Source organism: Perognathus longimembris, chromosome 8, assembly GCF_023159225.1.
Source record: "Perognathus longimembris pacificus isolate PPM17 chromosome 8, ASM2315922v1, whole genome shotgun sequence".
Classification (NCBI taxonomy): Eukaryota; Metazoa; Chordata; class Mammalia; order Rodentia; family Heteromyidae; genus Perognathus; species Perognathus longimembris.
In genome coordinates, this window is record NC_063168.1 from 28,556,492 (window position 1) to 28,569,564 (window position 13,073).

Genomic DNA, 13,073 nt, shown 5'->3' on the forward strand with positions numbered 1-13,073 from the left:
GAGCTTTGAGCCAGGTAGGTCAGGAAAGTCAGAGAGACCCCATCTATAATGAACTAGCAAAACACTTGGCTGGAAGCATGATTCAAGTGATAGAGTGCCAGTCATAACTGAAAATGATGAGTGAAAGTGTGAGGTTCTAAGTCCAAACCTTAGTACTGGCATATATACACACACGCGCGCACACACACACACACACACACACACACACACATACACACACACACAAATGGATAAAGTTACTAAGAAATGTAAGACAACAGCCAAAGACCATTAAACTCCAAGTATGGTACCTTTCTGCACACCAGACCCTAGGTAAATACATTGATCATTAGCCCTTAAAGCTATCCCTTCAGGGCTGGGGATATGGCCTAGTGGCAAGAGTGCTTGCCTCGTATACATGAGGCCCTGGGTTCGATTCCTCAGCACCACATATACAGAAAATGGCCAGAAGTGGCGCTGTGGCTCAAGTGGCAGAGTGTTAACCTTGAGCAAAAAAGAAGCCAGGGACAGTGCTCAGGCCCTGAGTTCACGGCCTAGGACTGGCCAAAAAAAAAAGCTATCCCTTCATATAAATCTGCTCTCATAGCAATCGTTATAATAGTAAAATGTTATAAATCAAATTGTTTACTAGTGATTAAACTATGGTACAACCACACAATAAAATCATAAAACCATTAAACATTTGTTCTACCTATAAACGCTAATATTTTTAACACACATAAGAACATTATAAAAATTAGTTATATAATGATCCCATTAAAATATAAGCGGAAGCAGGCACTGGTGGCTCATGCCTGTAATCCTAGCTGCTCAGGAGACTGAAATCAGAGGCTTGCAGTTTGAAGACAGTCCAGTCAGAAACATCTGTGAGACTCTTATCTCCAATTAACCACCAAAAAATTGGAAGTGAGCTATGGCTCGAAGTAGGAGAACACTATCCCTGAGCAAAAAGAGCTCAGGGGACAGTGCCTTGGCCCTAAGTTCAAGCCTCATAACTCACTCATTTTTTTTTTTTAAAACCTGTGCTTGCTCTATTTCCTGGCTGTCAAAAGCTGAGTTGCATTGCTCTACATGTCTTGCTATGATGAGATATTGCTTCACGACAGGCCCAAAAACAACAGAAACAGCTTCAGCACTGAAGACCAATACTGAAATAGAAAACTGCTTCTGTGTGAGAGAGAATCCTCACACAAAAAGCACTGTAAGGTGGGATCCTTATAAAAGGCAAGTTTGACAGGCACTCTTGGCTCACATCTGTAATCCTAGCTACTTAGACCTGAAGTATGTAAATTTTCTTACAGAAAAGTCCACAAGGGCTGGGGATATGGCCTAGCGGCAAGAGAGCTTGCCTTGTATACATGACGCCCTGGGTTCGATTCCCCAGCACCACATATACAGAAAACAGCCAGAAGTGGCGTTGTGGCTCAAGTGGCAGAGTGCTAGCCTTGAGCAAAAGAGAAGCCAGGGACAGTGCTCAGGCCCTGAGTCCAAGGCCCAGGACTGGCCAAAAAAAAAAGAAAAAAGAAAAAGAAAAGTCCACAAGACTCTATGTCCAATTAACCAACAAAAGGATGGACTGGAGGCATGGCTCAAGTGGTAGAAGGCAAGCTATAAGCAAGAAAGCCAAGTAAAAGTGCAAGGACCTGAGTTTAAGCCTCAGTACCAGCACAAACAAAACAAACAAAAAAGTAAAAGGCCAGAGTGTATTTCCTTGTCATGCAAGCATTTGTGCTCATCTCTGTCTCTGTCTCGCTCTTTTGCCATGTGATACTTGCCACCATGTTATGACATAGTGGGAAGACCCTCAGCAGATGCCAAACCCTGAATCTTAGACTTCTCATATTTCAGAATTGTGAGTCAAATAAAAAACAACTATTTTCAACTATTTTCACTTAAAATTTTTATTGGGTAAACACATTATTACCTGACTTATGAAATGGTGACCCCTCTGTACAATACCTTAATAGGAACAATAAAATTATATTTAAAAAATTCTTGGCTCACTAGCTACTCAGGGGCCTGAGATCTGAAGATTGTGGTTTGAGCCCGGACAGGAAAGGCTCTTTATTTCCAGTTAACCACCAAAAAGCCAGAAGTGGAGCTGTGACTCAAGTTGTAGCGCACTAGCCTTGGGCAAAAAAAAGTCCTTTAAGGACAGTGCCCAGGCCCTGAGTTCAAGCTCCAGTACTGGCACATACACACAAAAGAAATTCTTGAGTCAGGATGATCTAGAGTTTAAAACCAGCCTAGGCAACGCAGTGAGATTCAATTAAAAAAAAAATCTTACCATCACTGCCAGCCTCTTCAGGAGACTCTGATTCCATTTGCTCTAGGATCCCCTTTGTGACTTCGACAACCTGAAGCCTTCTGACTCTGCCTAGGTCAATATCTTTCAACCCTTCTTCCAATTGTTTGACCACTTCTTTTCCAGAATGAGAAGTCAGGACAGTAATCTGAAAATAAATTTAAGAATTAATGGGTCTGTTCTCCATGATGTTCAGAGTAAAGTACATAATGTATGTCTAGAGGATAAGCACAGAAATTTGTAGTAGTAGTTACTGTGTTTAATGCGAAGAGAAATATTTAACTGTAACTTACAAATCTAATTTTATTTGATCTTAGCTAAAAGGTCAAGGAATGATATAAATCAAAGTTCACTTGACAGATTCTGGTGGGACCTTTAAAAAATAATACTTAGGCTTGGCCACGTGGCTACTGTATATGTTCTTGATACATTGTATATTGTATATATGTCTACCTGACCTAGAGAAGGGAAAGAAAAACAGGGTGTAAGATATCACAAGAAATGTACACACTGCCCTACTATGTAATTGTACCCTTTTTGCACAACACCTTGTCAAAAAAATTTGTGTTCAATTAATAAATAAATTAAATTAAAAAAATAAAATAATACTTAGGGAATGGGAGGCATGGCTCAAGTGGTAGCATGCCAGCCTGAGCAAAAAAAAAAAACAAGTGAAGGAATGACTTGAGTTCAAACTTTAAGACCTGTGTGCATGTTGTGCATGCATGCACACACACATGCAAGTACACACACACACACACACACACACACACACACACACAAGGCTATAGTTGAGTTTGGTATTTCTTGTCCCCCAGTTAGGCTCTTTTGAAACCCCAGAGGTTACACTCTGTCTAACTAGTTTTTCCAGAGGGCATAACTTGTCAAAAAATGCAATTTTCTGGTATATTATAAAATGTTTTCCTTTCCCCTGAGGAAATTTCCTGATTTTTCCTGTAAATATATTGTGAATCTCAGTTGAACTACTGGAGACAAAACTCACAAACGTGTGGAGGCTGACTGGGTCCCTCTGGAGTTTTTAACTTCTCATGCAACTGGAGTATCCAATCAAAATTTATGCATTTTAACTGTCTTGGTTTGTTACCAGGATAGTAGAAATTTTATTTTATTTTGTTTTTATGGTTAAGGTGATATACAAAGGAGTTACAGTTACATACATAAGGTAGTGAGTACATTTCTTGTTAAACTTGTTACCTCCTCCCTCATTTTTCTCTGACCTTCCCTCCTCTCCAATTCCCTCCCCCAGGTGTACAGTTGGTTTACAATATATTGTCTTGTAAATATTAGCAGAAGGTTTTATATTTGTAAATTCTAAGAAAAGTTATTCAACTGATAGCAAAATTTGATTAAAGACAATTACAAATTCTTAAGGGTACTCAGGTAAATATAAATACAGACCTAATCAAGACAGTTCAATGTTTGACTTGAAAAGTCCAAAAATCCAGAGGCAGATGGTATACTCAATTTTTTTTTTTTTTTTTTTTTTTGCCAGTCCTGGGCCTTTGACTCAGGTCAAGGCCTGAGCACTGTCTCTGGCTTCTCTTTGCTCAAGGCTAGCACTCTGCCACTTGAGCCACAGTGCCACTTCTGGCCATTTTTATATATGTGGTGCTGGGGAATTGAACCCAGGGCTTCATATATACAAGTCAAGCACTCTTGCCACTAGGCCATATTCCCAGCCCTCAAATTTTATTTTTATATCTTTTTTCCCCTGTTCTTTCTTTTCTTTTTTAAATGACAGTCCTGGGCTTGAACTCAGGGCCTGAGTGCATTCACTGAGCTTTTTAGCTCAAGGCTAGTGCTCTATCACTTGAGCCACAGCTCCACTTTTATTTTTTGGTGCTAATTAGGGCCAAGAGTCTTACTTTTCTGCCTGGGCTGGCTCCAAATGGTGATCCTCAGATCTCAGCCTCCTTAGTAGACAGGATTACAGGCATAAGCCACCAGAGTCTGGCTATTTCTGTTTTTTTTCCTCATAATCACTTAGTCCCTATTTTTCCAGGTCCTTTACATATCTATTTACATATTAGGAATTACTTGGGTTATAGCTGGAGAAAAGTACTTCTTTTGTCTTCAAGGACTTATAAATTTAACCTTGAAAATTACATTCAATATGTATGAAACATGAATAATGTAAGAATGACAAATAATGAATCACCTATATGGAATGAAATGGGAAGCTGGCTTTCAGTCTTAAGGGCCAGCATCTCTTACCTCCAGGAAAGTGTAAGGCAGAGTGGCACCCATCACATGTCTGCTGTATTGTTTGAACTGCTGTAGTCCATCCTCTACTGCCAACTTCAAAGAAATGCTTTGTGGTCTGAAATAACCTTCCCTCTGCAGCATGCGAAGTTCTGAGATGCAGGTTTGCAACCTAACAAAGTTCCCTTTCACTTGCTGCAGAGAAAAATTAATCAAAGATATAAAACTTTAGTGATTGGTTTTCAGATAAATTGACAGTCTAACGTCATTAATAATTACTCTTTAGGAGTTCTTTCTTTTCTTGAAAATTGATTTGACAAAGTATACTGTCCAAATATGTTCCAGGAAAACACTAAAACTTCCCTCTACTAGAGCCAGAAATAGGAATGAAAGTGTTTTAACTCATTCATTCACTTACCCAATAAGAATGCAGTTATGACTACTTAGTTTTACTTTGGTCTTCTTCAAATTGGATGCTTAGCATCCAATGGTTAGCCTTAGACATTATCTTAATTTCTCAGTCATTCACTAAGAGCTTTCTATTTAATAATGATGTTTACCTGGGTGTAGCAGTTCATTCTTGTAATCCCAGTTGGCTGGCTTGACCATCAGATCTCAGCTTTCTGGATAGCTGGGATTACAGGCATGAGCCATCAGTGCCCAGTGTTTTTATCTTTATTATTTCCTCCCTTCAGCTTTCCTTAAATATTTTTATTTGCTTCTTTGCTTCATTTATTTTGTCTTTCTTTTTTAAAATATATTTTAAATTACATTAATATAATTTAAGTGTATGAATATTTCTGTTAGCATTGCCTTTTTTCTAGTGTTTATATTAATACTTATCTTTTAGATATTCTGTGATTATATTACTACTATTACTACTACTTATTAATTTATTTAAAAAAATTTTGGTGCCAGTTCTGGGGCTTGAACTCAGAGCCAGAGTGCTGTCTCTGAGCTCTTTTGAGCAAGGCTAGCACTCTACCACTTGGGCCATGGCTCCACTTTTGGCTTTTTGGTAGTTAATTGGAGATAAGAATCTCCTGCCCAGGCTAGATCCTGTGATCCTCAATCTCAGCCTCCTGAGTAACTAGGATGAGAGACATGAACCACTGACACCTAGTGTTATTTTGTAATTTTAGATTGGATTTTCTCTTTGACTTAACAGTTGTTTTAGAGTTATTAAAATTTCAAAGCACTGATTTGTTCTTTTATATTGTTATTTCTAGTTTTATTGAGGCTAGATAATGTTGACTGAAACATTTATACTTTTTGACACCATTCATACTTTAGAGTTTGTATTCAGTACATCATTAACTTTTGTGACATCTAAGAGTACTTTAGGGGCTGGGAATATGGCCTAGTGGTAGAGTGCTTGCCTCACATACATGAAGACTTGGGTTTGATTCCTCAGCACCACATATATAGAAAAAGCTAGAAGTGGTGCTGTGGCTCAAGTGGTAGAGTGCTAGCCTTGAGCAAAAAGAAGCCAGGGACAGTGCTCAGGCCCTGAGTTCAAGCCCAAGGACTGGCAAAAGAAAAAAAAAGAGTACTTTAGGAGAGTGAATATTTTATATACACAGAATGACCCTGAATTATGATTCTTTGACTTACGATTTTTCAACTCTACAATGGTACAAAAGTGATATGCATTCAGTAGAAACTGTACTTCAAGTTTTGAATTTTGATCTTTTCTCTTTGGTATAATACTATCATGAAGCTCCTAGTCAGTTATGTGATCACAAGGATAAATAACCAACAGACCAAAGTATGATCATCACTTAGCTATGATGCCTAATAAGTTAAATTTATGACTCCTTTTTTTGGGGGGGGGAGGGGGTTGTAGGGATTGCTCTTAGGGCCTAGGGTGCTGTCTCTGAGCTCTTTTGTTCAAAGCAAGGGCTGTACTACTTTAAGCCACAGCTCCACTTCTGGTTTTTGAGTGGTTAATTGGAGATAAGAGTCTCATGGGGACTTCTCTGCCAGGGCTGGCTTTGAATCATGATCCTCAGATCTCAGCTTCCTGAATATATATGATTACAGGTGTGAGCCACCAGTGCACAGCTATGACTCATTTGGAGACATAAACTCCAGCTTCTGTGAGCACAACATACAGTTGTGGGTTTTTGTTTTTTTTTGTCAGCACAACATAGGTTTTTTTTTCTTCTCATCTATGCAATTCTGAACTTTATAAAAGGGAGAAAAGAGATATTGAAATTTTCTTTGTTTATGCGAGAACTTTCTAAAAACAATGGGCCTGACCCAGACAATGCCTATTAAAATTCTGGGGGAGTTTTGCCTGAAGGGAATAAAGTTTTCATCTGAGTGGAAAATACATGAAATATTTTCATGTTTATGCACAGAGTGTTTTTTTTTTTTCTCTCAAGACTAGAGCTTTACCACTGAGCCATGGCTCCACTTCTGACTTTTTTTTTTTGTAGTTAATTGGAGATAAGATTCTTGTGAATTTCCTACCTGGGCTGGCTTTGAACTGTAAATCTCAGATCTCAGCCTTCTAAGTAGCTAAGATTATAGGCTTATAGCCTGGTACCCAGGGTCAGGATTTTCTGAGCAAAGAAAATTGGAAAGGATAACTTGGGAAGTAAAACCATGACTGAATAGACAAAACTCTGAAGACATTTAGAGACTTACTGCCTTAGCTTTTACATTTTATAGGGGACAAAAAGAATTACTATTCAAAGTAGTGTAAATGCCAAGGTCCAGGGAAGTAGTATTATTTAGTAGTATTATTTAGTAGTAGCCTATTTAAATTCTTAAATGAATAACTTAGTCATTCTCTTGGGCAGTCCCAGTACTCCTGCAGGATGACATCTGGCTCATGTGGTGTCATCTGTAGGCTATTGGATCTGAGGAATGAGTACTTAAAATAAATTTAAAACTTTAAGTAACAGTAACTGTGATCTCTGCTCCAGAAATCCCATATTTGCTTTCAGGAGGAAGTAAATACACATAGATATACTCACCACAAAAGGGAGGATGCATTCATGTTGATTTTGTACCATGTACAAGCTGAACAGAGACATACGGCTGGGGCCCATCAAACTGCAGGCTAAAGAGAAAAAGTTCTGCAGAGCCTCACAGAGGTTGGAGCAGATGTCAGCCCAGGATGGTAGAGGCATGTGCACAATGAGAAGTCGAGGAGGTTGCTGGTTAATCTTAGTGGCAGTGGAGAACCCTGTACTAAGAAATCGTCTGTGATGCATGGCAGCCTAACCAGAGGTGGAAATGCAGCCAGAAACCGGATAATGGATGTTGTCTACACCTACAGAAAGGAACGAGAAATCACTGGCTTTAATAAAACTGGATTGAGTGTCTGTTGAAAGAAAGAACACAATTTGTGGGGGTTAAGTCCAAAAAGGAGTCACATTGGATACTAAATCGAATTCACCTAGACTATCTTATATTAGCAGTGGCCAGGAGATCTAGATGTTTGACTATAGTATAAACATGAGAATACTTAGAGATGCTGTGCAGAATTAATCAAGAAAACTTCAAAGTAAGCTATTTTCAGAAACCTTATTTCTGGATTAGCAGTCATTGTACTATAGTGTAAATTGTTTCTAGGACATATCTCCCATCATATGAATTTTCTATGGGTAGAAACTTGTCATATAGTCTTTTCCCTCAGTGTCTAGCATATTGTTTGATAATAGTAACCCTCAAAAGTGAAAATATGACCATGTTTCTCCCATGGTTAGAATTCTTGGATTGTTTCTCTCTCCTATAAAGTATTTACCTTTTCTTCAAGAGCCATTTATAGGGGCTGGGGTATATCTCAAGTGGTAAAGGGCCTGCCTAGCAAACACAAGTTGAGTTCAATCAACTGAGTTTAAATACACATGCACACGTGCACACTCATGCACACACACAGAGAACAAAAGACAAAAGAAGGCCCTTCATGACTTGAATATGCTAATTTGTTGAAAGAATTCTTGAACCAGAAATTCAACCAATGCCTAATTATTTACCAAGACAACAACACTATATAAATTTCTGTCTCTGTCACTCTTTCTGGTATTGGGGCTTGAACTTAGGCTTTGCGGTCTTGCTTAGCTTTTTTGCTCAGGACTGGCTCTCCATTTGAGCCATGCCTCCACTTCCTATAAAAATCTCTTATCTGTTATACTTTATTTTTGTCAGTCCTGGGCCTTGAACTCAGGGCCTAAGCACTGTCCCTGGCTTCTTTTTGCTCAAGGATAGCACTCTACCACTTGAGCCACAGCGCCACTTCTGGCCTTTTGTATATATGTGGTGCTGGGGAATTGAACCCAGGGCTTTGTGTATACGAGGCAAGCACTTTTGCCACTAGGCCATATGCCCAGGCCCTCTGTTATACTATTAAATTGAGTGCACGGAACTAATTTCTACATGTTACAACCAATTTGACACCTGAAAACTTTGTGTGTGTGTGTGTGCCCCTACTTGGGCTTGAACTCAGGCCCTGAGAGCGTTCCTTTAGCTCTTATACTCAAGGCTAGCACTCTACAGTTTGAGCCACAATTCCACTTCTGGTTTTCTGGTGGGTAATTGGAGTTAAGAGTCTTACCCACTTTTCTGCATAGACTGGCTTTGAACTTCCAGCCTTTGATTTCAGCCTTCTGAGTAGCTAGGATTATAGGCCCTGGCTTCCAATGTTTTACAGTGATCAAAATTTTCCTTTGGTTAAGATCTCTCTGTGGTTTCACTTTGCACTGTCATTTTTAGATCCCACACTAATATGCAATTGTGAGCCTCCTTTGAATGGGAGACTCCTTAAATAGGCAGTGACTTTCCTTCTGTACTCACACATGATCAAATAATGCTGTTGTGCTTGGATATACTAATACCAAATAGGATCTGACCTTAGTTTTGACCCTGTACTCTCTTCTTTTACCAAAAACACTATGGGGCTAGGAGTATGGCCTAGTGGTAAAGTGCTTGCTTCGCATACAGGAAGTCCTGGGTTCGATTCCTCAGCATCACATATATAGAAAAAAGCGCTGTGGCTCTAGTGGTAGATGCTACCTAGCCTTGAGCAAAAAGAAGCCAGGGATAGCGCTCAGGCCCTGGTCCAAGCCCTAGGACAGGCAAAACAACAGCAACAAAAACCTACTAGTTCCTTTTGGCAAAACTGGTTACATCTGGAACGGGGCTTGGAACCATCAAACACAACTCAACAACAATAAAAACCCTCCAACAACTTCCAACAACACAGTTCACACTTCTTACCTTGGCCCCTAAATTCTGTATCTGTCTTCCACCCATTTTCAGGTTAGGCCATATACTGCCCAATTGCACAGGTGATTCAGCAGTACAAACACATTCAAAGTCTAGCTAGAGCTCCCTGAGCAGGATTCCTCCCATCCTCATTTAAAAGAACAGGTAGGGCCCCTTTACTTTCCCTCACCAAAACACATATATTATCCTTTTATGGCCCTCAGGCCTCTACCACCCTTTTATGGCTGGCCCTCAGACCTCTTCACCAGTAATAAATGATGAATAGATAATTTGATGGTTCACACTCCATTCCAAGGCTCCACTGAAACCCTTGAAGAGGTGCTTGGGGCATAGTTGGGTGACAGAATGCTGACCTAGCAGTGGCAGGCCCATCCTCAGTGCACACAAAATAAAACAACATGCACCTCCAACGCCTAAGCACTTTTGCCTTTATTGGCCTCTTTCATTTTAATTAATAAATTAAATAGGGTTGTTTTTTTTTTTTTTGGTGGACCCTAAAATTGCAAGCTTTCCTCAGAAAGGAGAAAAAAACTTAAAACATTCTCTTCTACCTTAAGGCTTTGTTTTGTTTTGTTTTGCCAGTCCTGGGGCTTGCTCTCAGGGCCTGAGCACTGTCCCAGGCTTCTTTTTGCTCAAGGCTAGCACAGCGCCTCTTCCGGCTTCTTCTGTTTATGTGGTACTGAGGAATCAAACCAGGGGCTTCATGCATGCTAGGCAAGCACTCTATCACTAAGCCACATTTCCAGTTCCGTTGTTTTGTTTTGTGTTCGATGTTGCCCAGGGCCAAGCTGGCCTAGAACTCAGGGTTCTCCGGCCTTGGCTTTCTGAGTGCTGGATTACAGGTTGAGTACCCCCATGCTTGGCTTTTTTCCCCCTTGTGAGGAAAGAAAGGCAACGGTGTCCCCTCAGTCTCAGGGCCTCAGGGCCTCCGGCGGGCGCGCGCGGGGATAGGCGTGGGCGCGGAGGGGCTCCGGCTTTCAGCAGCGACAGGCACATGCACCCGGGCCTGTACACGGGTCTGTACTGGCGTCTGTACCCAGTCTGCACCCGGGCCTGCACCCGGGCCTGCACCGCCTGAGGGCGGAGGGAAGCTGCACCGCCAGCGCCGCCTCCTTGGGAGGCCCCTAGCAAGTCCCCGCCTGAGAGGCTTGGAAGAGGCCGAAACTCCTACCTGGCCACGAGGCCCCACGGTGGGCGAAGCCATTGGTGCCTGCCTCAGGCACCACCCCTCGGGCACCACCCCTCAGGGGTACCGCTCTACGCACCTCTCCAGTCTCCCTCAGGTGCCCGACTCAGAGCCCCACCTTAGGTGCTCCTCAGGTACTCCTCCCAGTCGCTGCTCCCAAGTGTCGCTCTGGAATCTCCCTCAGCGCCCTCCCCCGCCACCGTGCCCCTCCCACCACGCAGGGCCCCAGTCGGGAGCCCCCCTCCAGGAACCCCCCTCAGGGCCCCATCTCAGTGTCCCCTCACCCCGCCGCCATCTTGCTCAGGTAACCCTGGTAACTCCCCTCCCCCTCCCCACACACCCTCAAAGGGCTCCCCTCAGCAGATTCTGGAAGTCCCTGCAGGCACCATGGGAAATCTTGGAAAAATCATGGATAAATCTTGTATGTGCTAATAATCCTCTGTTTCCTCTTTAGCATTCCCCCCATTCCCCCTTCAAATCCAGCAGCACCCTAGCACTGTCTTGGCTTTAACCTTTCTCTTTCACACCAGTCATTCGTCACTCAGCCAGTGCCGGATTTATTCAGTTAGCTTTTATTGTGCTAAGACTTTTTATTTTTTTATTTGTTGTGGGGGTCAAATCAGGGCCTGGGAGCTGTCTGAGCTCTTTTGCTCAAGGCTAGCATTCTAGTCTTTGAGCCACAACTCCACTTTCCATTTTCTAGTGATTAATTACAGGTAAGCCTCTCAAGGACTTTTCTGCCAGGGCTGGCTTTGAACTGCAATCTTTAGATCTCAGCTTTCTGAGTAGCTAGGATTACAGGTGTGAGCCACCAGGGCTTGGCTGCTAAGACTTTATTGTGCTAGGACTGGGAAACAGCACACAAAGTGTTCCCATGCCCCAGCATAAAAATTAGATTAAACTGGACTCAGGTGGTTCAAAACTGTAATCCTAACTACTCAGGAGGCTGAGAGCTGAGAATTGTGGGTTGAAGCCAGCCATGGCAGGAAAGTCTGTGAGACTCTATCTCCAGTTAACCACCAAAAAGCTGGAAGTGGAGCTGTGGCTCAAGTGGTAGTGTGCCAGCCTTAATTGAAAAAAAAAAAAATCCCATGGGACAGCACCCAGGGCCCTGAGTTCAGTCCCAACTCCCCTACGCCCATGTTAATCCTCCCTCAGGCAGTTTTTAATCTCTCTATCCCTGGAGGGTCTGTCCCTTTTTATTCAACCCTCTCCCTCCATCCTGGGGCTTGAATGCTGGGCCTGGGCTTTTGGCCCCCGAACCTCTCTGTGCCTCCCAGTACTTCATGCATGCTAGGCAAGCACTCTACTCTTCTAAGCCACATTCCCAGTCCCCATATGTCCCTCTTATACTGTAACCATTTGATGAGTTCAAGTCAGAAAAAGACATACTTAATCCTTAAATTCTGGGCCAACACACCAAATGTTATGAAAATGTTTAGAGCAGCTCAATAATCTCAGTCCTTGTATCTGGCAAGAAAAGAATTCAGACAAGACTGAACATAATTAAGGGTGATAGGAGGGCTAGGAATGTGGTTTAGTGGTAGAGTGCTTGCCTAGCATGCATGAAAACCCTGGGTTTGATTCCTCAGTACCACATAAACAGGAAAAGCTGGAAGTGGTGCTGTGGCTCAAGTGGGAGAGTGCTAGCCTTGAGCAAAAGAAGCTCAGGGACGGTTCACAGGCCCCAAGTTTAAGCCCCAGGACTGATGAAACAAACAACAACCCAAAAACATTTCAACATGCCAGGTACAAGTGGCTCACACCTGTAATTCTAGCTGCTCAGGAGGCTGAGATCTGAGTATCCAGTTTGAAGCCAGCCTGGGCAGGAAAGTCCATGAGACTCATCTTCAATAAACTAGGCAAAAAAGGCTGAAGTGGATCTGTGGCTCAAATTGTAGAGGACCAGCCTTGAGCAAATAAGATAAGGGTCAGTGCTCAGGCCCTGAGTTCAAACCCAAACCAAACAACAGCAAAACAACACCGTACACACAAACACACAAACCAAAATACTTAAGTCTGATTTGCAATAGAAAGCATAGAGGCTTGGAAGAGGCCGAAACTTCTACCTGGCCTCGAGGCCCTATGGCCAGCCTTTCATTTTAGTTTTGCCTTGTTTTT

At 42.1% G+C, this 13,073-nt stretch overlaps 1 protein-coding gene across 1 annotated transcript in view; it reads right to left on the reverse strand.

Annotated features, from left to right (window-relative positions):
• LOC125356382 (meiosis 1 associated protein) overlaps positions 1-7,803 on the reverse strand; it is a 52,962-nt gene extending 45,159 nt beyond the window's left edge. The window contains exons 1-3 of the mRNA XM_048352807.1: positions 7,513-7,803; positions 4,541-4,723; positions 2,288-2,453 (exon numbers count right to left, since the gene is read on the reverse strand). Of these exons, the coding sequence (XP_048208764.1) occupies positions 2,288-2,453; positions 4,541-4,723; positions 7,513-7,752 (589 nt within the window). The 5' untranslated portion in view covers positions 7,753-7,803. The remainder of the gene's footprint in view (positions 1-2,287; positions 2,454-4,540; positions 4,724-7,512) is intronic.
• Between the last annotated feature and the right edge of the window lie 5,270 nt (positions 7,804-13,073).